The 23,639-nt window shown below is 48.9% G+C and overlaps 4 protein-coding genes and 1 non-coding gene across 7 annotated transcripts in view; 3 read left to right on the forward strand and 2 right to left on the reverse strand.

Moving 5' to 3' along the window:
* Positions 1-7,463, reverse strand: part of Usp39 (ubiquitin specific peptidase 39) — a 35,070-nt gene extending 27,607 nt beyond the window's left edge. Inside the window, exons 1-3 of one of the 2 annotated variants that reach the window (XM_050132868.1) lie at positions 5,879-7,463; positions 4,716-4,785; positions 1,931-2,025 (exon numbers count right to left, since the gene is read on the reverse strand). In XM_050132868.1, the coding sequence (XP_049988825.1) occupies positions 1,931-2,025; positions 4,716-4,785; positions 5,879-6,143 (430 nt within the window). In that variant the 5' untranslated portion in view covers positions 6,144-7,463. The remainder of the gene's footprint in view (positions 1-1,930; positions 2,026-4,715; positions 4,786-5,878) is intronic. The other variant, XM_050132867.1, reaches the window with a different exon arrangement.
* LOC126495279 (U6 spliceosomal RNA) lies at positions 594-700 on the forward strand. Its single transcript, XR_007590126.1, has one exon. It is a non-coding gene; the product is annotated as a U6 spliceosomal RNA (small nuclear RNA).
* A 159-nt stretch (positions 7,464-7,622) lies between the features above and the next one.
* On the forward strand, positions 7,623-12,747 carry CUNH2orf68 (chromosome unknown C2orf68 homolog). The gene is made up of 4 exons (XM_050132854.1): positions 7,623-8,470; positions 8,548-8,663; positions 9,498-9,649; positions 9,967-12,747. Exons 1-4 carry the CDS (start codon positions 8,364-8,366, stop codon positions 10,087-10,089), a joined length of 498 nt encoding a protein of 165 aa, XP_049988811.1. The 5' UTR covers positions 7,623-8,363; the 3' UTR covers positions 10,090-12,747.
* Positions 12,748-16,202: 3,455 nt separating this feature from the next.
* On the forward strand, positions 16,203-20,655 carry Tmem150a (transmembrane protein 150A). 2 transcript variants are annotated; one of them, XM_050132856.1, is made up of 8 exons: positions 16,203-16,487; positions 16,768-17,234; positions 17,641-17,688; positions 17,952-18,038; positions 18,884-18,951; positions 19,236-19,363; positions 19,501-19,678; positions 19,905-20,655. In XM_050132856.1, exons 2-8 carry the CDS (start codon positions 17,170-17,172, stop codon positions 20,144-20,146), a joined length of 816 nt encoding a protein of 271 aa, XP_049988813.1. In that variant the 5' UTR covers positions 16,203-16,487; positions 16,768-17,169; the 3' UTR covers positions 20,147-20,655. The 2 variants fall into 2 exon arrangements, with proteins under 2 accessions (XP_049988813.1, XP_049988812.1); XM_050132855.1 differs by having other exon boundaries at positions 16,204-16,487; positions 17,053-17,234.
* On the reverse strand, positions 20,611-23,263 carry Rnf181 (ring finger protein 181). The gene is made up of 5 exons (XM_050132857.1): positions 23,096-23,263; positions 22,304-22,431; positions 22,027-22,136; positions 21,805-21,879; positions 20,611-21,555 (listed from the first exon to the last, which is right to left on the reverse strand). The coding sequence occupies exons 1-5, from the start codon at positions 23,218-23,220 to the stop codon at positions 21,496-21,498; spliced, it is 498 nt and encodes a 165-aa protein (XP_049988814.1). The 5' UTR covers positions 23,221-23,263; the 3' UTR covers positions 20,611-21,495.
* Between the last annotated feature and the right edge of the window lie 376 nt (positions 23,264-23,639).

Below are 23,639 nucleotides of genomic sequence, written 5' to 3' on the forward strand. Positions count from 1 at the left end.
AAACCAACTACAGGCTACCCTGCCAAACTCTTTCATTTTGAGACACAATCTTGCTAAGTTGACTAAGCTGTCTCCAAATTTCCACCTTCCAACCCTCCAGCTCAGGTCCCTGAGAAGCTGGGATAACGTCCGCATCCCCTTCCAGCACTCCTCTTTTTAGTATCACTCTCCTGCAGCACATTCAAATGCAGAGGAGCAGAACACGCACTTCTAATGTCAGCAGAAGCAAGCACAGCTCTATGTTCAAGGCCAGCCTGGTGTACAGAGTGAATTCCAGGACAGTCAGGGCTGTATGCAGAGAAAGAGAAACACTGTCTCAAAAAGCAAAACAAAAGCAAACAAACAAAGAAATGAAAACAAAGCATAAGGACACATGTGTATGAAGGAGCATATGAGACCCATCATTCCATATTCTAACCTAAAACATCAGAAATAAAGGCTGAGAGGACACCTTTAATCCCAGCACTCAGGAGGCAGAGAAAGGTGGATCTCTGTGAGTCTGAGACCAGCCTGGTCTTCAGGGTTAGTTCCAGGAAAGTTGGAGCTACACACACAAAAAAATGTGTCTCGAAAAACCATGAAAAACAAAAAGGGTGCTCGCTTCAGCAGCACATATACTAAAATTGGAATGATACAGAGAAGATTAGCATGGCCCCTGCACAAGGATGACATGCAAATTTGTGCAGTGTTCCATATTTAAAAAAAAAAAAAAGGGCTGGGCATGGTGACACACACCTGTGATCCTAGCATTAGGGAGATGAAGACAGGAGGGTCAAGACCCTGTCTGAAAATATACACCACACACACACACACACACACACACACACACACACCTTGGGGAACTGGCAAGATGGTTCAGTAGGTAAGGGCATCTGCCACCAAGCCTAATGACCTGAGTTTAATCCTTGGAGCCCACATGGTGGAAAGACAACCAATTCCCACAAGCTGTCCACTGACTTCCACACATGCCCACAAATATCCACATTGATATATAAAACTAACCTTAAAATGTAATACATTTTTAGGAATTGACTTTGGAGACAGGCAGGATGACAACACCTACAATCCCAGCACTCAGATGACCAGAGACAGGGGACCTGAGGTAAGCTCAAGTCAGTCAGGCCAATACAGTGAGTTCTAGGTCAATCAGGGCTACATACTGAAGTACTGTCTCAAATATCAAAGGGGAAGAAAAACTGACCTTCATGTATTTCACTACCCTCTGTCCTCATTTTTATTCATTGCTATATAGTCTAGCAGAAATCATTAATGTAGGATTTGTTGATTGTTTTATCTATCAACCTTGATCTCACATAAGCTCCCTACAAAAGCAAAAAAATGTGGCTTCTCTCTTTTTTTTTTTTTTTTACTTTCCCATTATACTATGTACATGCATACTACTTGCTGGTCTAAATGAGTTAAAATAATACATTTTCAGAAAAGAACTAAATAAGTATTGTCAGGAGATGATGATAGGGCACCTGCAAAACCCAGCACAAGAAAGCCTGGTGCAGGAGGCTCAAGTTCAAGGTAAGCCAGGCCTACGTACTCAGACCCCACCTCAAAACAGCAAAGATATAAATGCAGAAAACATTAGACTCAGAAACCCAGGACCTGGGTATGCAGTTCAGTGGTAGAACACTTGCCTCGTACATCTGAGAACCTAGGTTCACTGTCCAGTGCCAAAAGGAAGGAAAAGAGGGTGGGGGGAAAAGAAAGAAACTTAGAAGCTCGGTGCCAGGAGACCTAGGACTAATTCTTTCTCCCTTTCAGATGTGCTCAACTCTGATCAAGGAGAAAACCTCCAGTTTCCTGGGAAGACAGAGAGAAACTATTAAACATGGTCCCCAAGAATAACTTACTTTCCACAAAAAAAAAAAAAAGACAGCTTCACAGTTTAACGCATTTATCATTCATGCCATTTATTTACCTTGAAAGTACTTGCCACACACCAGACAGGCATACGCATTGATATGCGAGAGGGAGATAGAGCAGAGTTTCTCAAAGTCGAAGTCCAGCACACTCCTGAGAGACAGAGCACAGGAACAATGAACAGGGACGAGGCAGTGGTGGCTCTCCATGCCACAATGCCACGTACATCCTTAAGAGACTGCATTAACATGAAACCACATATCCAGAGCAGGCTCAAAGTGTCTGCAGCAAAAGCAAATGCCCACAACACACTTTTTCATTAGATTCATCCAACTGTGGATCAATATTTGGAAAAAACAAGAGTTACATCTGCACTAAACATATACAGACATTTTCCCTTTTGGCATTATTCCCTAAATGACTACTTTACATAGTACTTGACACTGCATTTGGGATTAGTAAACTCAGACAATTTAAAGTAACAGGAGGATGTGCACTGAACATATGTAACTATATAAATATTGAATATATGTAATATATCCAACAGTCAAATTTTGGCATGTTTCAGGGAGTCTTGGTCCCACTCCCCCAACGGATATGAGACAACTTTTCACAGAGGCCCAACTCCTCTAATTCTGGCACCTGGAAGATTGAGTCAGCAAGACTACAAGTCCCAGATCATCATTGACTATAGAGTAAGATAGCAAAAACAAAGACCCTTCCATTATATTCAAATTCTTTGCAGGAAAAACAACAAAGAGGACTAAGTAAGAGTCCAGCAACACTGAGAGAGTGAGAGGACATAAAGTGTAAACACGTCTATTTAGAGACAAGAAATTCTGCCAGGCATGATGGCACATACCTTTAATTCTAGCATTTGTGAGGCAGAAGCAGGTGGATGTCTGTGAGTCTGAGGCCAGCCCAATCTGCACACTGCACTCCAAGCCAGTTGGGGCTACACAGTGAGACCTTAGCTCAAAAATAAATAAAAATTTTATCTTTGTTTAAAAAAAAAAAAAAACCGGCCAGGCAATGGTGGTGCACACCTTTAATCCCAGCATTTGGAAAGCAGAGGCAGGTGGATCTCTGTGAGTTTGAGGCTGGCCTGGTCTAGAAAGCCAGTTTCAGGACAGCCAGGGCTGTAACCCGGAGAAACACTATCTCAATAAATAAATGGTAAAAAGTGGTTGGGGGATTCTGCTGAATGGCAGAGCACTTGCCCAGCAAACACAGGACCCTAGCACACACACACCAAAAAAAAAAAAAAGAAAGAAATCCATGAGAGAGAGAGAGAGAGATAGATGAGGGAGCAAGCACCTGAAGAAATTGAAGAACAACTAGACCTGGTCATTAAAACACAAAGCAATACATGTGACTGTTCAACATTAAAGGAACAAAAAAGCCTTTTATGTCCACTGAATCCACAACTGTGAGAGAGATTTAATAATAAATATTAATAGTTGTACTGTTGAGGGACCAGTTAGCCACAAATGGTCATTGATAACTAAGTTTTAAATTTAGTTCCTGGACTGAAGTATAGCTCAGTGGTAAAGCATGTCCAACATGAGAGGCCTGGATTTGATTTCAAGTATGACAAAGAAACTAAAAACTCAGTGCTTCAACTGCTAAAGCCATACTTCAAATCTCAAGAGTCATGTGTAGCCTGTACGTCCTACAAGGGACAACCCTTAGGAAAAGCAATTACTGATGGGCTTGGTGGGGAACACCTGCAACCCCAGCACTGAGCAGCTGAGGTGGGGGGATCGAAAATTCTGTGTCAGCCTGGGCCATATATCAGAACCTTGTCTCAAACAAAACAAACAGCATTTTAAATGCAATTCTGTATTGTGGAGAATTCTACTGGACAGCACTATCTTAGAAGATAGGCTGTAGACAACTGGAAATCAAAGAAAATACAAGATAAGAGGACTATCACTGCTATACACAAAAATCACATTTGGGGCCTGGAGAGAAGGCTCCTCAGTTAGGAGCAATGGCTGCAGACAACTGGAGTTCAGTGCCCAGCACTGACACCCTCTTCTGGCCTCCACAGACACCTGCACGCACATAATACACACTAACTTGTGAAAGAACACACACAGCTAAATCTTGAAGAAACACAAGTCTTGACAGCTCTTCTTCGAGAAGCCCACACCCATGCTCTTAGGTGTGTCTTGCCTTCTTGTAAGTACCTCTTTCCCTTAACCCGGTGCTTAAGTCGATATTAAAATTTCTTCAAAGTGCCTCAGTAACAAAGAAAATAATTATATTTGGTTTAATGAATCTTGAAAATCTAGAATAGCACCCAATAAGTGGTGTGGATTCAATAAGTATTTCAGTATGCTACTGTAACTTCAGGTACACGTGTATCCCTTAGTTACAAATTAGAAATTCAGAATCAGCTAAAAGCTTTTACTGTGTATGGATGTTCACTTGACAGGCAATGGTGACACATGTCTTTAATCCCAGCACTCCAGAGGCAGAGGCAGGTGGATGTCTGAGTTCCAGAGCAGCCTGGTCTACAGACTGAGTTCTAGGACAGCCAGAGCTACACAACAAACAAACTTTGCCACTCTGAAGAGACAACATGGAAGAACATGGCAAGAAGCACAAGGCTTCTTGAGGCAAAAAGGCTTAAAATGAGGAAAATTTGAATGAACTGTTCACTGCTCAGTTTGGAGAATTTTCTACAAAATTTTTACTATATTCTGCATATCAAAACCCACTGATTTTTGACTGTATGGTACTGGGATTAAACCCTGGGCCTCTGACAGGCCAGCCCAAGTGCTCTGCTGCTGAGACATATCCCCAAGCCTTTTCCTCATCCTCTTTCTATCACTGACCTGTTAATGGTATCCAGATATGGGCAGTGACGACTCCTCCGGTCCTCAGAATCCACTCGGCCATTCTTTGCTGAGAAGAAAGAGATCACAGACTTTAAGATGGAAAACTTGTGCTGGGATGTAAGTCAGTGGAAGAGCACTTGACTAGTAAGAGCAGGATTTGCTCTTCCACAGAAACATAAATAGAGAACAGGAAAACACTCAAATCACAGGCACACTGTGTTCTGTTTGTTTCTGTTTCCCATGGAAACGGTAAAATTTGATCAACTAAGATTAGGAAAAGCTTTTACTTTTCTTGTAGTGACAACATTCTAAAAAGGTACAAACTAAGAGTAGATCTATTACATACATAACCAACAAAAGATTAATCCATGTATTACATAAAGAAATCCAGGCAAGCAAGATGGCTTACTAAAGGTACTTGCCACCAAGCCTAGCTACCTGAATTCAATCCCTGGGACCTACAAGGTAGGAAGAGAGAACTGACTGCCACAAGTTGTCCTCTGACCTCACCATGGTACATGCGTACACACATATAAATAAATGCACTAACCCTTTTTTTTCACCATGTATGATGGTGTACACCATTAAACCTAGCCCTTGAATAATACAATCTATAGACTAATACAGTCTCTCTCCTAAGGCTGTTGACTGTATAAACATTATTGACAAGACAATATATAAGTCCTACAACAACCTCCTGCAAAACCCAGGAGAAGCAGAACTGTCTCCATACTGAACTAATACAAAGTCAGTACTTTAATCGGGTGCACAGAGATCTCGACTGAACGGGCTTACTCCAGATATTGGAATTTTGCAAAAGCTGGAGAGGGGAACATCTGTAAATTTATTTACAGAGCACCTGACCCACGTGCGCTATTCGATAAAGGGGGGTTGTGTTGTATCGTGACAACGTGAAGATTAGAATTGTCTTCATCTGAAAACAGTCCTGTCTGGACTCAACCTCGGGCAGGGAAGCACAGAAAGTAAGGAAAAGTAAAAGGCAGGCCAAAAATTGGCATCTCAGAGCTCAGAACCTCTTCTGAGCCAGATCATCCCTGGCTACAACAGCAAGTTTCTGAGACCCTGTCTCAAAAAAAGAAAAAGGAGAAAAGAAGAAAACAGGCGAGCGTGGAGGGCGCGCCCTGCCCGGCCCCGCGCACCTCGCACCTCCCGCTCGGGCTCCGAGTCCTCGTCGGCCTCGCGCTCCCGCTTCACCCTCACCGCCGGGGGCGCGGACGCCGGAACCTCCCGCGCAGTCGACTCGGCTTCCCGCTTCACGCGGACCGGGCTGGCCCGGGAGTTCGCCGCCTCGGGCTCCCGCTCGCGGTCTCGCTCCTTCTTGATGCGACCCGAGCTACCCCGCGACTCGGATTCGCGCTTCCCACGGGTGGAACCATGAGACTGCCGTTTAGACCGGCTAGACATCGCCGCCGGCCGCTAGGAGCTTCCGCGCCGGAGCCGCGCACGCTGGGGACACGCGGCCAATCAGGAGCCGAACTGGCCTCAGAAGCACAGCTCGCTACGAGTCGCTGAGAGGGACAACACACGCGGCTGGACTCTTACAGGCTCTACCCGCCCTGTTGAGACAGTTATGAACCGGCTGCTTCTCAGCTGCTCGTCACAGCTTAAAAGAGATAGGAACCTTTCACGGGCTACGGTGATTGTAGAAGAAAGGAAGCTGGCATTCGACCCTAGATATCTTCAGGACAATTTGTGTCTCGAAACGACAATCCAGAGATGTCCCCTGATCCGGGACTGATGTCCTATACAGGAAAAGGAGTCAGTATTCCCAAATTACCTTTCATTCAGACTTGTACCTGGGAACTTCAATTAGTACCATATTTAGAGGGCTCTTGAATAAGGAAATTGCAAATACTCTGCCAGGGCTCATTTATTGTTTAGTTAATAAACTCCAAATTCAGTTTGACCACTGAGCCATGCCTTAGTCCCTAACCTATTGGAACAGTTCCATTGAAGTAGAATTGACAGAGTGCTGCATGTTTCATCAGTGTAATTTAATAAATTGTGATGTGTGAACATTTGTGAATCCATTGCCATAATCCAGAGAGGAAACTTGTCTCACTCCTGAAATGCCCTTGTGCCCCTGTGGAATCCTTACCCAAACCACTGGGTGACCACATTGCCTAGAATTTCATACTCAAGTGCTATACAGTGTTAACTCTCTCTGACCTGGCCTCTTTCACAACTGTATAGACTGTTGTTCCTTACTTTGCATTGCAATATTCCATCACACAGTTGTACAAGAGTTTGTCACTGTTCTAATGAGTACCTGCTTTTTGCATTTAAAACAAGGACTTAAAAATATATCCATTCGGGCTGAGGCAGAAAGATTCCCAAAGTTTAAAGCCAGTCTGGGCTACAGAGTTAGTTCGAGACTATCCTGAGCTGTATAGAAGAAGGAAAGAAGAGACAGCTGCACATATTAGACCCTCAAAAGCCTTGCTTCCTCCCATGAAGACAGTTAAGCAAGTGATCTGGGCTGGGACAGTGCAACCCCAATGTTGCTGGAATAGGGGCTGAGTATGGGGGGGGGGAGGACTTAGCTACCTGAGAAACAGGACCACTGGGGCTAGATGGCTGCCAGATTAACTACAGGTTCAGTGAGAGAATACAAAACAGAAAACCTGGTATTCTCCTCTGGCCTACACCGCACACTCAAACACACAAAAGAAAAGAAACTTAGGCAGGGCGATGGTGGCGCACGCCTTTAATCCCAGCACTCGGGAGGCAGAGACAGGCGGATCTCTGTGAGTTCAAGACCAGCCTGGTCTACAGAGCTAGTTCCAGGACAGGCTCCAAAGCCACAGAGAAACCCTGTCTCGAAAAACCAAAAAAAAAAAAAAGAAAGAAAGAAAGAAACTTAGGCACAGTTGGCTCAGAGTCAACCAAGTGGCATATATAACATTTTTTTCTTTGCCACAAAGAATGAAATAGTCATTTGCAGAGAAATAGTGAATCTAGAAATCGTGTTAAGCGCATTCAGTAAGATTTGGAAAGATTAATCGCAAATACTGCTTGTTTTCCCACAGGCAGAGCCTAGATTTAATGGTGTGTGTGTGTGTGTGTGTGTGTGTGTGAGAGAGAGAGAGAGAGAGAGAGAGAGAGAGAGAGAACTAGAAGAGGCAAGGTTGAGATCTAAAGGGAGAAAAGGAGCAAAGGTGATGGGAATGACAAGATATCACTTTCTCATGAGCAGAATCTGCCCTTATACGAACAAAGCAGATACAGATACACATACACATATACACATACATTTGATCTCATTATGAAGCTCACTGTACTATACACTAAAGACTAATCTTAAAAGGATAGAAAAGAAAAATATCTCTAGCGATAGTTTTCAATGTTCGTGGGCGACTCGCATTTTTTATAATTTCCTGGTACATCAGCTATAAAATTCTTCTTTCGGATTGGTGATATTACAAAGAAAGCGAAACTCCCGCCCTGACGATGCTCCACTAGACCAGGTTCCTAAACTCCGAAAACACTGGCGCCTACGCAACCGGAAGAAGTGCAACGGAGCCGGAAGTCGTAGTCCGCAGCCGGAAGTCGAGCTCCGCAGCTGGCGACTTGAGTTCCGCGGCCGTTTTTGACGGTTGCTGCGGCTCTGCGCCCAGGATCCGGATGGAGGCGGCACGGGATCCAGGTCCGGGACTGTGCTGCAAGCCCGGGGGGCGTCTGGACATGAGCCACGGCTTCGTACATCACATCCGCCGGAACCAGATCGCTCGGTACCGCCCCGCCCCAGGCCCGGCCCGGCCCGGTTCTGCCGGGTGACAGAGCCTGACTCCCGCTCGGCTCCCCGCAGGGACGACTACGACAAGAAGGTGAAGCAGGCCAAAGAGAAGGCGAGGAGGCGCCACACACCCGCGCCCACGCGGCCCCGCAAGCCAGACCTGCAGGTGTACCTGCCGCGTCACCGAGGTAAGCAGCAGTCAGCCCGAGGCCCCGCCCCCTGGGCAGGCCCCACCCCCTGGGCGAGCCCCTTTTCTCTGTGTCAGGGCCCACGTCCCCCTTGTCACAGCCCTCGCAGAAGCCACTGCCTCAGCGCCCTCAGATCTCCGCTCCAGGGCTCGTGACCCCAGTTAAGCAACACTGAAGGTACATGGGACCCGACCAGAAATCACTGTCCACCGGTGTTGTCTGCCATGCTGTATTTTAATATTCCTACCACCTAGAAGAGAGAAAGCCTGGCTGAGAGTTAAAAACATAAACGGCCAGTACATAAAATGAAATGAACCAAGCAAATGGCCTTTTCCCGGTTTTCCTGTGACCATACACTCACATTAACTAACATATGACACCAAGTTGGTGTGCTGTTATTTACAGAGGGTTTAGATCCTGAGTGCATTAACTCGTTGAGTCCATAGGACACCATAAGCTGAGAACTATTATTTCTGTTTCACTGTCTAAAGAGGTGAAATGTTAAGTTGTCCAGCATGTCAGAGCTAGTAAACAGAGCTTGGATTTGAAACCCAGGCAGAATTCTGCCCATCCTTCCAGCAGCTTCCAGTGATACGTGCTGGAGACATGTGCAAGAGTACCTACTTTCTAACAGAACTATTCTAGAGTAGAGAAAGAAAAGTTAAAATCCTGATTGACAGCTCCCCAAACGCACACACTGTGTTCACAAACATGCATACCCAGAGTCTATTGGAAGCCTGGAGCCTTTCTTGGTGCCCTTTTTCTGATCATTTCTGTGGGTAGGGGATTTAGCAGCATCCCCCTTTTCCCTCTCATTCTGGTTTGCCCTTACAGATGGCTCTGCCCACCTAGTCAACCCAGACTGTGAAGAGTCGGGGGAAAGCAGCAGTACTGGAAGCTCTGAGCTGGAGCCTCCTGGCCGCCAGCTCTTCTGCTTAGAATATGAGGCAGACAGTGGAGAGGTCACATCAGTTATTGTGTATCAGGTACGCCTTCTGGAAACAGCTGCAGCTTGAAGGTCATGGGCCATGATGGAAGCTACTGCTAGTCCCTGAGCCGATGTTTATGTCACGGCCAGTGGGAAAACATGTCTTCCCCATGGGACTGCTGGGCAGTGGCAGCACGTACAACTTTCTCAGCACACAGCAATTCTTAGTTGGGGGGACAGCAAGAGCTTGTGACTCTCAGTTGTGAATCACTGTTACAGGGGACTCCTGAGAAATGAGAATGCTGTCTAGGAACAGGGCAGGTCACTTTCCTGAAAGAGACCGGCTCTGAGCTTCCTGACTCTTCCTCTGTGTAGGATGATGACCCCAGAAGGGTGACTGAGGAAGTGTCAGCACATTCACCTCTGGACCCAGCCATGCGAGAGGCCCTCAGACTGCGCATCCAGGAAGAGCTTGCAAAGCGCCAGAGCCAACACTGACCAGCTTGAAGGCATTCAGGCAGGACTCACTGCACTTGGCAGAATTTTGCCCAGGGAGCTCACCTCTAGTTTGAGGGTACCAGGACCAGTCTATATGATCTTCAGGGATCCTTGTCCTCCCTCTCCAAGCTGCTCTAACCACAAGGGGGTTGCAGGACCACATCTGGCCTACCTCCCAACAGCCATTGTTTCTTGTATATTGGCCCATTTGTCTGACCTAACATTCTGGAATTTTATGGACAGTTATGGCTAACTTGGTGTTTTGGGAGCAGAGAGTCAGGGAGAACCAGGGCTTATGAAACTTTTGCCCATGTGCTGCTATCTTGATGAGGTTATTTGCCAGGCCCTTTCCTGAGCCATATTTGATATTTTGTGGTTCTTTGATGTTCTGCTTTCGTCCACCCAGCTTCCCCTAGACCAGTTGTCAGTTTTCCTTTCTCCTATCTTTTGCCATGGGTAGAATCCATTTCCTCCACCCTCCCAACATGACTGTTTCTCGACCACTCAGGAATTTGGAAGTGGGGATTCTGGGAGCCGGCTTTCCTACCAAGTTCTCCAAGTAATTTTGATGCCAATAAAACAGGAGAACTTTGTTTTTGAGGCCTATTTGGAAACATATCTCCTTCCCCTTCCATGACTTTCCCAAGCTGCTCATATGCCCCACTGCTTTTGACTGTGTAGATGTCTGTGTAGGAGACCTAGGAAGAAGATGCTGAGCTAAGCTTCAGTTATCTGTTGAAAAACCTGCCTGCTGGGAGTGGTGACGCACACCTTTAATCCCAGCACTCAGGAGGTAGAAGCAGGCAGCTCCCTGTGAGTTCGAGACTAGCCTAGAACAGAGGGACAGACAGGGCTCTGAAGAGAGACCCTGTCTCAAATGGCTAGGTCTACCAAATTCACTAGCCCAGCTATAAACAGAATATACCATCTGCTCAGACTAGAGGGGAATTATCAAAACAAATTTGAAAATAACTCTCCAATTATGGCTTAACAGTCTTGAATTACTGAAGTTGGGAAAGTTGACAATAGCTATAATTGCCTTTGGGGGAGGTGGCCTGTAGTTGCAAAAAGAGAGTCCTAAGAACATAGTAGATGAAGTGATATGAACACTTCTTCACCCGATGCTTTCCTACCTCCCCAGATTATGTCTGAGCGTGGTTATGCACACTTGTAACCCCAGTATGCAGGGGGCCAAAGTAGGAAGATTGCTGCAAGTTAAAGGCCAACCTAGGTTGTTTCAAGAAAAAAAAAATGTAACTTAGGTCCTCTGGGTAAAGATCTCCAGACATAGCAGTTTTCCAACAGGGGACATGTTTTCCAACACAAGATTAGGCTAAGGTCTGAAGTCCACAACACATCCTGTGCACAGGAATTCAGAGGCACCTAGGATTTCCAGGAAATGAGCCTAACGAGCAGCTTGAAATGTGAGTTGTAAGAGAGCCTGTGAGCACCGAGACTGCCTACAACCAGACCTTCTGTCCCGGGGGTTTCTACATGAGGCTCTCAAGACCCTCATTCTAGCGATCAGCTCAGTAGTCTTTAAGGATACTTAGGGGCTGCTGGGTTTTATCCCACTCTGATGAAAACAGATGTAATGGGGTTGGGCATCTTGATGCCATTAAAACAGTAAGTCACAGCTTGCCATGCAGAGGAATTCTGGGGCCTGGTTGTGGGTGTGACTGGGGACCTAAATGCTCTAGACCCCGAGAGCTGATCCCAGGGTTAAGTGCCTTAAGCATGTTGGTCCTAAGCCCAGTTCTGCTGTCAAAGGAAAGCGCCTTTCCCCTGCACTTGAACACATGTGCTGTCAGTGCCTTTGGACCTGCATGGTTAAATTCCATCCAGAACCTCCAGGGTGAAGGAGGTTCTGCCAAACTCCACGCTCTTCATTCAGCAGGTCATTTTAGTCTCCAGTTAATCAGTCCATTTTCTGACTTGAAACACAGGATTCACTGGAACTCTGGCTGCTTTGGGGGAGGAGGGGGGTTGCGTTCTTAGAGCTTTCTTTCCTATTTCCTGGTTCAGTTATTGAACTTAGAAAAAAAGACCTGAAGAGGAATCTGAGGACCCAGCACCTAAAAATTTGCCTCTATTCCCATTTCTTGGAAAAGGAAGAAAGAGAACACAGCATTCAGTGTAGTCCTTTTATGTGTTTATATGAGCCTCACAAAGACCTCAGAAGGGTGACTGATAGAAACTCCTCTCAGCCTTTTTCCCGGATGCATTTTGCTTATCAGGTGTATGAAAGATTTTCTAGCCAAGAAAGCCTTCTTGATTCTTAGCTTATTTGTCCTAAAGCTGTAGACATGTACTCAACAGAAAGCCGTCATTCTGAGCCAGCCTGTCGGAGCTGCTGCTGTTTCTCCAACACCCCTGAAGTGCCGGGGGCTGCGTCTTCAGCCTCACAGCTTGGCTACGTCACTCTGTCTCCTCTGGGGTCCATGGTAGTACTGTTCAGTTCATTTGGCAGACCTGCTTCTAGATGTCTCACAGCCATAGTGAGCTCCCAGAACTGTGCCATGCTGTGGCACAGTAGAAGCAGTGTGCTATAGGCAGAACTTAACAGCAACTGCTTCAGGGTCAGCACTCATTTGAGTAGATAAGGTCTTGGCTGTCTTTTTTTTTTTTTTTTTTTTTTTTGGGGGGGGGGGGGAAATGGGGGGGGGGGGGGGGGGGGGGGGGGGGGGGGGGGGGGGGGGGGGGGGGGGGGGGGGGGGGGGGGCAAGGGAGGCTGGGTCAGGTAGGAGAGCACATGCCTGTAATTCCAGCATTTGAGGCTGAGGTGAAAGGATTGCCATATAACCAGGCATGGTGGCATATACCGTTAATCCCAGCACTTGGGAGGCAGAGACAGAAAGGTCTCTGCGTTTGAGGCCAGCCTGGTCTACAAAGCAAGTTCCATGACAGGCCGGACTATGTAGAGAAACCCTGTTTCAACTCCCCATGTTAAACGCCCCCCCAAAAAAAGCCTTGAGTTTGAGGCTAGCTTGAACTACAGACCTTGTATCAAACAAAAAGTCTCATTCCTACTCTCTGGAATGTTTATTCCCCTCAATTCTTAACTAGAATTAAGCCCATATTTCACAGTTTTTTAATTCCTGAGTCAGAGTTTATGTCATTCGTGAGAGAGCTGGTTTTGCAAGGGGCCTTAGGCTATGCAAGTAGAAATGATAAAGCTGGAGTTGCAGCCTACTGGCAAGCATGAAAGTCTCTGAAGAGTATAGTGCAGGAAGGGAAAAGATAGAAAATGTATATGATGTGAGTACTGTATGGTCCGCTACAGTCCAGCCAGTGGTGGTCTAGTCAATGTGGAAGAACATCCCATCTCTTTGGTCATCTGGGGTGTACTACCAACTAGATCAACCCAGATAGCTCAAACCCCTTTGGGGTAAGTATGCCAACCTGCTGTGTGTTTGACAAGGTCTGAATGGCAGGGTGGTACTTCCCAGACAACTCAAACTTAAATGAGACCTTTGTGTGAAGGACAGATGACTTTCCTACCTCTGAGCTTTTTGGGAATCTTGTGGAATGTTGACAGTTATTTGAAACCTTAACTCAGTTATATTCCTATCCTATCCCTGGGAGCCCTAGGCATCCAGCCCAGATTTCCATAGGAGCTGGAGTGAAACTACAAGTGAGAACTTTCTAGTAAAGGGCTCCTCTTCCCAGAGCCAACCAAACAAGAGGCTGGGAGTGGTGGTGAACAGTTGAAGAAACTCAGACAGGAGGAGCACTGTCCATTAGAGAGCAGCCTAAACTATACAGCAGAAAACAAAGCAAAACCACATGGGAGTGTACCGGCTGTGTGGTGCTAAAGAGAAAAGCCATACATTCTCATTTCCGGTGTTTCTGTATAAATAAAATGAATTATGAAAATTGTTTCAAAATCGTGGAAAGTACTTTTTTAACCGAATAAACTATTTTTACAGCACTGTTTTTGCCAAGAGTTGTGAAATCACTTGTGTACTTGGGGCAGGAGGTTAAATGCCTGCCCTAAAGTTGTTCCACTACCGAATCAGCACTGAAAATCTCATCTCTTGCTGGACTCACTATTTTAAGAGCTGCTGTGGTCAGAGTATAACAGCTAGACTCACATAGCATCAAAGCTGAAACTCTTAAAGCCATCTAGTCCTACTGTTGTCCATAAACAAGCTGGTCCTCATCAGGACCTGTATCTTAAGAGTTTTAGGGATTGTTCGGGTTGACCTAGTAAACCTCAAAGTGCCTCCAGTGGCAAAGCTCCAGAGTGCAGGTGACCTCAACACCGTGCTTGTGGAGATGGGATAGAGAGACAAACCCAGCTCAGTAGGATGCGGTGAGCTTTAGGAATCGCAGAGCTAAATAAATGTCAAGGCCATGGAGTCCTGTCGCACAGTAGTAGGACAGGCAGGATGATAGTCAAAAGTTAAAGGCTCAATTGAGCTGGGTGGAGCATACCTTTAATCCCTGGGCGAAGAGTCAGATAGGCAGATCTCTTGAGTTGAAAGATTATAATTTGAAAGATTATAATTTGGGGGCTAGAGAAATGGCTCAGCGGTTAAAAGCACTTGATAATCTTCCAGAGGACAAAGGCTCAATTCCCAGCACACAACCGTAACTCTAGTCCCAGAGGATCCATTACAAGGATGTGGTGCACAGACTTGCAGGCAAAACACCATACATAGAAAGGAATAAAAATCACATATAATTTTAAAAATAAAAGGTCACCAGCCAGATACAAGGAGTTCCAGCAGCAGAACTACACAGTCCCTATCTTGAGGGGAAGGGAAAAAAAGCTAACCAGGTGTGGTGCTACATGCCTGTAATCCTAGCACTCGAGGCCAAAGCCAGAAGGATCATTAGTCTGAGACCAGTCTGGATTACATAATAGTACACGATGTGGGGGGAGGGGGAGCAGCTTTCAGCGATAGGTCATAGTCCTGTTTGAACATATAAGAAAGAAGGTACCTGGCTAGGTCGGAATGCAGTGGGACAGGAAGATACTTCTGTGTTACTGAGAGCTGAACCTTTGTCCCTACAGTCAGAAACTGGGCTGGATTTTATACCCACCTCCACCACCCCTGTCCATTCAGCCAAGCTCGTCTTGTCCAGTAATGATTGCAGTCATGTTTCTCGATCTTGCTTTTCCTAATAAGTCCTGGTGGTAAGGGGGAAATGGCCATCAGTGGTTTCCTATACCATTTCTGTCCTCCATTTGTCTCCCAGCAAGCTTTCTCCTCTTGAAGCCCCAATCCACAGCTTGTTCTGCTCTATTTGCTTCAGCACAAGGGACTTTGTGAAGCTAACCTTGGTTTCACCAGCCTCTACAAGCCTGAGATTGTGCTCCCTTGGGATAATGACTCTCCTAAGAGTGGTCTCACGGGGACCCCACTGCTCGGCTGCCTCATAGGCAGAGCCAGGCACACCTATCACACCACAGGACATAGCCTGCCCTTTCCTTCATGGAGAGAATGTTCCGGGTACACTCTCAGCCCATCAATTGAAGGGAGACTAATGGGTAATTTATTCCCTATTATCTCTTCCCAGATTCCATTTAGTCCCTCACCTTTCCCTCTAGCAAAGAGCACCTGGGTGTGTTCATCTTTACTGGCCCTACACAGGCACCTGTATGTATTTAAAATGGATATCCTACTTAGTACCCTAAACCTTATTTAAGTGTTGAGTCGTTAGTCGGGAAACATCTTGAACACAGTGACTTCTGGCCAGTACTCTGTGTTCTTGTATGCCCCCAGAATAAAAATAAAAGCAGCCCTCTTCCAAAGTTTGCTAATGGGGCGGGTCGGAGGGAAGCGGGTGGGGTGGGCAAAACCAAATCCAACGTGCTTTGGGTTTCCTAAGCCAGGACCAGGTTTGGTACTTGCCTTCTCATCCACCTGCCTCATGCCTGTCAAGATTGTGGCAGGCTTGGGGCTCCGCATTGAGTTAGGGGAGAGCCTCCCCAAAGCCTTGACAGTCGGCCGAGGCAGTGGAGGAAGGCTCTTTCAGCCACGTGTACGATGACAGCCACAGGCTACAGTCACGGGCGGAGCTGCAGGGCCGGCCAGCCCGCACTCCCACCGCAGGAATGACAAACACAACTGCCCTCTAGATCTCGGTGTCAGAGGTGTCCGGGCCATCGCCCCCGGCGCCCAGGTCCCCTGGACTTAGGGTACCGCCCACGTTTCCCCCGTGACATTGCCGCGGGGGCTCGGGAGTTGTAGTCTCGGGCGGGGCGCCGGCACCGGGGCCGGGGCTACGCGGACTCCACGTCCCGGCGGGCGGCGCGGCGGGCCTGGGGCCGCCAGGGGCGGGGCCGCTCGGCCCTTTAAACCTTTCAGGGCTGCTCCGAGGGCCGCAGCTGGAGACGCAGCCACGAGGGGGCCGAGCAGGGAGCGGCGGCGGCGGGGCGCTCCGGGGAGGTGCGTACTGGACTTCTTTTCTCTCTCGGCCACTAAGGGTTCGCCTTGGGGAGCCGGGCTCTGGAGGGAGGGGAGTTGTCGCAGACTGCGGACTCCTACCCAAGCTGGGGTCCCTGTGCCTACCCGAGCGAGACCCGGTCGGGTTTCCCTCGAGAACCCGCCCCTTTGCCGGGGCGCGGTGGTCAGGTGGTTTGCCCGCACGCCAACGCCTCGCAGCCGCTTTCTCGGCCGGGCGAACCCTTCCAGGCTTTCCCTGGCATGATCCCCATGATTGTCCTAGCTCCAGCCTCCACCGAGCCGGTGTCCCTCAGGTCGGGGAGCGTGGCTCTCTTTCCAGATGTTACAGCCTTGCCCGAGGGTCTCAGCGCGCCGGTGGCATTTGAGTAAATCTCGCGGAGGCCCCAGATGGATAGCCAGAGGGTGCCACGTTCCGGCTGGGGCTCAGCCCAAAATCTGGACGCTCGAAAGCCCAGGGAGAGCTCTGGGTGAAGTGTTGCCCACCCTTCCCCTCCCCCCGCCCTGGCCAGTCACCAGACCCTGGACCTTGATCTCTCTCCCCCACCAGGCCAGGGCAGCTGATGATTGTGGCTGAAATATCTCAAGGTAGCTGGGCCTGCCCCCTCTTCCCCACCTACCTGTTGTCCTTACCCCCAAACCACCACCACCCTGGCTCCACTCCCTCATGACCGCCTGGATCCTCCTTCCTGTCAGCCTGTCAGCATTCTCCATCACGGGCATATGGACAGTGTAAGTAAGAGAAGTGTGGGTCGAGGGTGGGGGCTCTAACAGGACCTTGATGGCACATAAAAAAATCTGTTGACCTGTTTGTAGGCTCCAGAATGGTGGGTACCCAGGGTCACTCTGTCTCCAAAGCCTGGCCTGATTCCTGGGCACACAGCCTCGTGAGACAAGCTGGCACAACTGCAGTCCAGCAAGACAGCTCCGACATATACTAGGCAGGACACCTCCAGAGGGTCTTTGGTTGGAGGCAATTCTGCAGGGTCTGCTATAGCATCAGTACCTACCTCCTCACTCCACCAAATGACACCAAGGGACAGTGAGGCTGAATTAGGCCAAAAGTCAAAGAGCCAGTAGGGGGTGGCTGGGCCTGAAGAACCATGGGGACAGATGACAGGAAGCTCTGCTTCCACAGGTATGCCATGGCCGTGATGAACCGCCACGTGTGCCCAGTGGAAAACTGGTATGGAACATTCAGCAGATGGCCTCACTCTCAAGTTCCCTTCATCTCTGTCCCTCTTTGAGCCCACAAGCCACATGGAGACCATAGACATCACTGCTGTTCCCTGACATTGGTCTCCAGGCATGACATCCTGCCCGCCCACCCACTTCCCATCATCCCTTCATCCTCTTTACTTATGCTCCAGGAAGGCCCTGGGGAGGTCAGAAAGATTTCCAAGGTTTTGAGATACCCCTTCCCAGTCTATCCTGTGTCCTACCTGCCAGGTCCTACAACGAGTCCTGCTCTCCTGACCCCACTGAACAAGGGGGCCCTAAGACCTGCTGCACCCTTGATGACGTTCCTCTCATCAGGTAGGTCCTGGAAACTGGGCAGACTCTAGGTCCCTCTGCACTTCAGAAACCCCCTCAAGCAAAGGACTGTCTCTGGATCTCAAGATGAAACACACTTAGCCAAGTAATATTACCAAGGCTAGTGGCAAAGGGCTATACTCCTAGCACTTGGGAAGTAGGAAGATGAATTCCAGACCTGCCTGTGCTGTGTGAGACCCTGTCTCAGGGAAGAACAGAGACAAGGGAGCCTGGGCGTGAGTATGTAGCTCAGTTGGCAGAATGCCTGCCTGGCATTCACAAAACCCAGCACCACATAAAACTAGATGTGGTAGCCCAGGCCCACAATCCCAGCACTCTGGAGAGTAAGGCAAGAGGGTCAGAAATTCAAGGTCATCCCAGCTAGTTTTTGGCCAGCCTGAGCAATGTAAGACCCTGTTTCAAAGGAATAAATGCACTACTTGCTATTTCTAGGACTGGGCATTCTGCTGAGTTGTATATGCCAGTAGTGCCTTTCCATCCATCTTCAGGTTAGGATCTCTTTTCACTTTTGATGTGGAAACAGAGGCTTGGAGATACGCATTCAGGTCATACAGCTAGCCAATGAAAGTACCCGGATTTAAGGTCAGCACTACTGAGTGCCCAAAACAAGCTCAAGGAGATTTAGACCAGCTGCAGGCCTCAGCAAGGAGTCTCAGATCTGCCAGGCACCTGGGACACCTCTTTATCTCTCTTACACTTGAGCTCTATTTAAATCAGAGGCTCTCCTGCTGAAGGACCAAGTACAGATAAAGCCCCCTCAGGGGATGTAGGAGGGGTGTAGAGGGCCATGGGTACTCCTGCCTTACTGTCCTCACCCCTCCCCTCAGCAAGTCTGGAACATATCCCCCAGAGAGCTGCCTCTTCAGCCTCATTGGCAACGTGGGTGCTTTTATGGGTGAGTGATACTATAACATCCCTACCCTCATCTCCAAAAAAAACCAGAAATGTTTACTCTGATCAAGAGCTGGTGAGGGGGCAATTTCTGTCCTGTTCACTGAAGGCCAGATGCTAACTAATCTTAGCTGCCCTGGATAAAAGCCTGGCACTAGCAGGAAGGACACAAAAACAGTCCTACCTTCTTGTCCACAACCTTGTAGCTCTCAGCAAGAGGCTGGAGAGCAGGCTGGGAAGGTTGGAGGAGGGCAGGGAACTGGCCACAGCATTACTGTCTTCCCCTAGTGGCCCTGATCTGCCTCCTTCGCTATGGGCAGCTCCTGGAGCAGAACCGGCACTCCTGGATTAACACCACAGCACTCATCACAGGCTGCACCAATGCTGCGGGCCTTGTGGTGGTCGGCAACTTTCAGGTGCCTCCTCCCAACCTCCCCTTAATAGGGTCTAGCTGCCTGCATGGGCAGCGCCTGGAGGCTGATCCAGGAAGGGAGGGGGTGAGGAGGGAAAGAGAGGTGGGGCTACTTCATGGATTAGCCCCTGTCTGAGCCAGGTGGACCATGCCAAGTCTCTACACTACATCGGAGCCGGTGTGGCCCTCCTTGCTGGGCTGCTCTTTGTGTGCCTGCAATGTGTTCTCTTCTACCATGGGGCCACCACCACCCTGGACCTAGCTATGGCCCACTTGCGAAGCGTGCTAGCTGTCATCGCCTTCATCACCCTGGTCCTTAGTATCCTTCTGGGACAGGGTAGCCAGGACTTCATCCCCTTAGCTCAGCCCTTCTCCCACCCAAGTCGGGGGTAGGGGTGGGATCTTGAGCCCAGTGACCATTGCCCTATAGTCTCCTTATGAGGTCTGAGCCTTTACCTCAACATACTTAAATGTACGGGATGGCCGAACAGTGCTGCCAAGTCCACACATCCCATTGAACCTTTCCTTAACCCTACCTACTCCAGGTGGAGTCTTCTTCTTCCACGAGAGTTTTCAGCTGCAGCATGGGGCCGCCCTGTGTGAATGGGTGTTTGTCCTCGATATCCTCATTTTCTACGGCACCTTTAGCTATGAGTTTGGGACAGTCTCCTCAGGCACACTGGTGGCTGCTCTGCAGCCCGCCCCTGGCAGGGCCTGTAAGTCCTCTGGGAGCAGCAGCACCTCTACCCACCTCAACTGTGCTCCTGAGAGTATTGCCATGATCTGAGTCTGGAGGGTGGCTGGCCCAGCCTCCGCGGTACCCACACCCTCTACCTTCTTTGCATTTCTTTTGTACCAAAAACAATTTTTTAGAGTATTGTTGGGATCTAGGCTTCCTCACTCTTGGAGAAGTGGCCATCCAACATCCACCTGTGCCATAGAGGAGCGTGGTCTCGCCAGCTGCTCTGCTCCATGTCCTGTTACCACATACCAGAGCAGTATTTTGAGTTAAAGGTCACCTGTCCTCACTTGCCCTGCCAGCCCTTCAGGTGCCTTCTACTCCCAGTGCCAGAGCCAGACCACTGGGGTTTCCTGTTGCAGGAATTGGGGGCTGGGGCAGCAGGGGCCCAGAAGTCTGGATGATGGGAGGAGCATGCCTTAGCATAAGGGAAGGCCCACCCAGCTGCATTTGGGTTCTTCACTCTGTCCCTCACTTCCTTTAGGGCAAATAACACAGCAGAACCACATGAGTATTTTAGTACTTTTTTATATCTATTAAAAGAATTCTAATTTGCATGTTTGCAGTCTGTTCTGGAGAATCAGGGAGGGTCTGATCCAGTAGGTAGGGATGAGAAGAAACCCTTTCATCCTGGAAAGATTCTTGAGGGTTGCCAGTAACTAAGAGTGACAGGTGCCATCTAAATACATCAGAAGGGTCTGGGCATGGTGGTACATACCAGTAATCCTAGCAATAGGGAGCTAGGAGGTAGAGGATCTCCTAAGTTCTGTGTAGACCAGGCTCAGCCAGCCAGGGCCACATAGAAACTCACTCTCAAAACCTTGACCCCTTTATGAGTCTAAACAAGCTAAAGACCTGGCTTGGCTTTGTAGTCTAATTTCTTTCCCCTGCCCAGTCTGGCTTGAACTTTGATTTCTTGATACCGGGGACTACAGGGACAGGATACAGAGAGCAACTTTTACAATGTTAAAAGTTTTCTCTGTGGAACTAAAGAACACCCCCAGGATTCCAATGTTAACTAAAGGTTCCAAGGTTAACTAGATTCTTCCGGAAGGGGGTGGTGCAAGTTAGTTTATCAGTTTCAAAAAGCTACAAAGTGCCAGACCCTGACACAGTGTGACTTCTAACCAAGAACACTCAGACCCAAGCCCTGGCTGCTACCAGGGCCCCACCACCCAGAGTCTAGAGCCAGCAGAAAGGGAATTGCAGCCTGGCACCTTCTACCATTTGAGACCTTTGCCATCTTTCTCATTAGCAGCAGAGTTGAGGATGAAGAGCCCCTGCTCGGGCATGTGAGCAGTGCACCTGCAGAGTGGGTAAAGAAACCTTTAATGAAGACTCAAAGTGCAAAAGGGCATAGATGTCACAGAGGCCGAGCTCACAGCCCTGATGGTGCCTCACGTGTACATGGCTCCATGGAGGTTCTCCAGGCGGTGCCGCTGCTGCTGCCGCCGAGCCTGGAAGAAAGACAACAGGCTGGGCAGGGCCAGGCTTGAATCCTGATGGATAGGGCCACACAGTAGCTGTCATGGAGCCTGTTTTCAGGTTCCTAGCATCAGCAATGCTAAGGCCTTTGCCCCTTACTAAATTAATTGACTTGGAAGAGAGCCAACATGAAGTGGTCAAGAGACCTGTCCAAGCCTGCTGAGGTGGAGGGACGGGTGACCAAGCCCACTGTATCCCTCCACAAAATCACCAGCCCCTACCTTGTCTTTCTTGTGCTCTTCGTAACTATCATCATCAGTGGGCAGCTCATGGCGGCACATGGGGCAGGAATTTGTCTAGAAAAATCAGGACAGTATTCCAGCATTTTCCTGCTCCTGATTTCCACCCCTGCTCCTACCCTTCCTTAATTCCCATCTCAGTCCATAACCAAAACTGAAGTTTCTGATTGGTTATCAGGGCAGGGTAAGGGCTGGATGAAGTACCTTACTTAGCCAGGGCAGAATGCAGTTGGAATGGAAGAGGTGATGGCAGGGCATCTCAATGACAGTCTCCTCCTCCTCAAATTCCAAAAGGCACACAGGGCACTTGAGCTCTTGAAGAGGATGTGCTGATCAGGAGAACTGTTAAGGCCCCACCCCAACCTCCCACTCAGACCCAGACTTGGCCTAGAAAACTAACAGGCCAGATTGCGGTGGCTTGGGGGAGATGGCAGGTCTGGCTTATCTGCCCTAAACAGAAAAGAAGACCTTGTATCCTCACCAGCCTTGGCGCTACTGATGACCGTTCTGGGGAGGCTCTCTACCACGGCCTTGGCAGCTGGTGGAGGCAGGTGGTGTTCCCAGTCTACCAGTCCCAAGTCCTCAAAGTCCGTCCTATTCAAGAGTGATCTGAGGAAGAGGGGGTAATGTCACAACTAAGGAAACCACACATTTTTGGTCCCCTTAACCCCCTAGACACAGACAAAAACACGTGTCCTAGCTAATAATGACCAGTACACAGTAACAGCTCAGGAAAAAAAAAAAAAAGGCGGGGTGGGGGCGGGATGAAGCCTCCCACAACACTTGGGAGGCTGTGAGTTCGAGGCCAGCCTTTTCTAGGTATTAAGTTCTAGGCCAGTTAGGGATACATAGTGAGACTGTCTCAAAACACAAGAAAAACACCAGCACGGCCAGACAACGCTAGCTCGATGTTCATTCCCATTTTACACCAAGTAGCGGTCTCAAAGAAGTCGTTCAGTAATGACCGGGTAACGCCAAGTTGATTCCGGGGCGGCAGCGGACTTCTGTGCCAGCTTACTGCTAGAATCTATCCAATTTACGCGCACAGACACAGGTCGTGTCCGCTCCCCCGTAACAATCTTCTCCGGTGTATCCCTCTGCGACTCCCACCCTTTCCAGCTCAGTCCTTCCCACGATCCTCTGGCGAGTCCTGCTCATTAATGGCCCAAATTAATGACTCCCGTCTACTCGCGTTGCCCAGACTAACATTTCCATATTATTCATCCCATCTCCCAGGTTACCCGCCCTCTCCGCCAAGCCCCAGCCCAGAAACCTGCTGCCCGGGGCCCAGCTCCAAGCCCCGCGCACTCTCCTCGCGAGCTCCAGCAACATATTGTTGCGGGCCTCGCGATCAGGGTTCAACGGCTCGCAGTCGTGCTCATCAAAATAAGACGCCATGGCTGCCGGATTGCTAGGCTTGTCTGACACAGCTCTAGGTTGCCGCTGGATAGCCGGATCCCGCCCTGGCCAATAAGCGAGCGGGCTTTGAGAGGGCAGCCAATCAGAGTACGCGTGGGGTGGGCTTAGTGGCTCGCTGGCCGCACAGAGGCGCGGAAGTACAGATTCGGTCGCTTCTCATTGGTCAGAAGAGTCAGGTGACCAAAGGTTAACGCTAATAGAGTTGGAGAACGAGGGAATTCCGGGGAGTTTCCCGGCGTCACGCCCCGAGGGCTCTCTCAGTGTCCCACAAGTGGGTGGAAGTGCAAGCCGGAAGTCGTTTTGAGTCTCGTTGGTTGAGTTTCCCGTCATGCCCCGCCTACTCCTCGAGAGGATAATTCCCACGCATTTGTGATGTTCTGGGTATAAAAATAAAGGGT

This window comes from Alexandromys fortis, unplaced genomic scaffold, assembly GCF_014885135.2.
Source record: "Alexandromys fortis isolate MF-2015 unplaced genomic scaffold, M_Fortis_MF-2015_v1.1 scaffold_397, whole genome shotgun sequence".
NCBI classification, from domain to species: domain Eukaryota; kingdom Metazoa; phylum Chordata; class Mammalia; order Rodentia; family Cricetidae; genus Alexandromys; species Alexandromys fortis.

What these genes read in the sequence shown, in the direction of transcription:
- Rnf181 (XM_050132857.1), bottom strand. Translation starts at nt 23,220, where the DNA reads ATGGCGTCTTATTTTGATGAGCACGACTGCGAGCCGTTGAACCCTGAT. An exon ending in AGCTGGGCCCCGGGCAGCAG is followed by an intron (nt 22,432 to 23,095) that starts GTTTCTGGGCTG and finishes CCTCTTCCTCAG; the next exon opens with ATCACTCTTGAATAGGACGG. An exon ending in TTCTGCCCTGGCTAAGTAAG is followed by an intron (nt 21,880 to 22,026) that starts GTACTTCATCCA and finishes TGATTTTTCTAG; the next exon opens with ACAAATTCCTGCCCCATGTG.
- Tmem150a (XM_050132856.1), top strand. Translation starts at nt 17,170, where the DNA reads ATGACCGCCTGGATCCTCCTTCCTGTCAGCCTGTCAGCATTCTCCATC. An exon ending in CAACGTGGGTGCTTTTATGG is followed by an intron (nt 18,952 to 19,235) that starts GTGAGTGATACT and finishes GTCTTCCCCTAG; the next exon opens with TGGCCCTGATCTGCCTCCTT. An exon ending in CTTCATCACCCTGGTCCTTA is followed by an intron (nt 19,679 to 19,904) that starts GTATCCTTCTGG and finishes TACCTACTCCAG; the next exon opens with GTGGAGTCTTCTTCTTCCAC.
- CUNH2orf68 (XM_050132854.1), top strand. Translation starts at nt 8,364, where the DNA reads ATGGAGGCGGCACGGGATCCAGGTCCGGGACTGTGCTGCAAGCCCGGG. An exon ending in GTACCTGCCGCGTCACCGAG is followed by an intron (nt 8,664 to 9,497) that starts GTAAGCAGCAGT and finishes TTGCCCTTACAG; the next exon opens with ATGGCTCTGCCCACCTAGTC. An exon ending in CATCAGTTATTGTGTATCAG is followed by an intron (nt 9,650 to 9,966) that starts GTACGCCTTCTG and finishes TCCTCTGTGTAG; the next exon opens with GATGATGACCCCAGAAGGGT.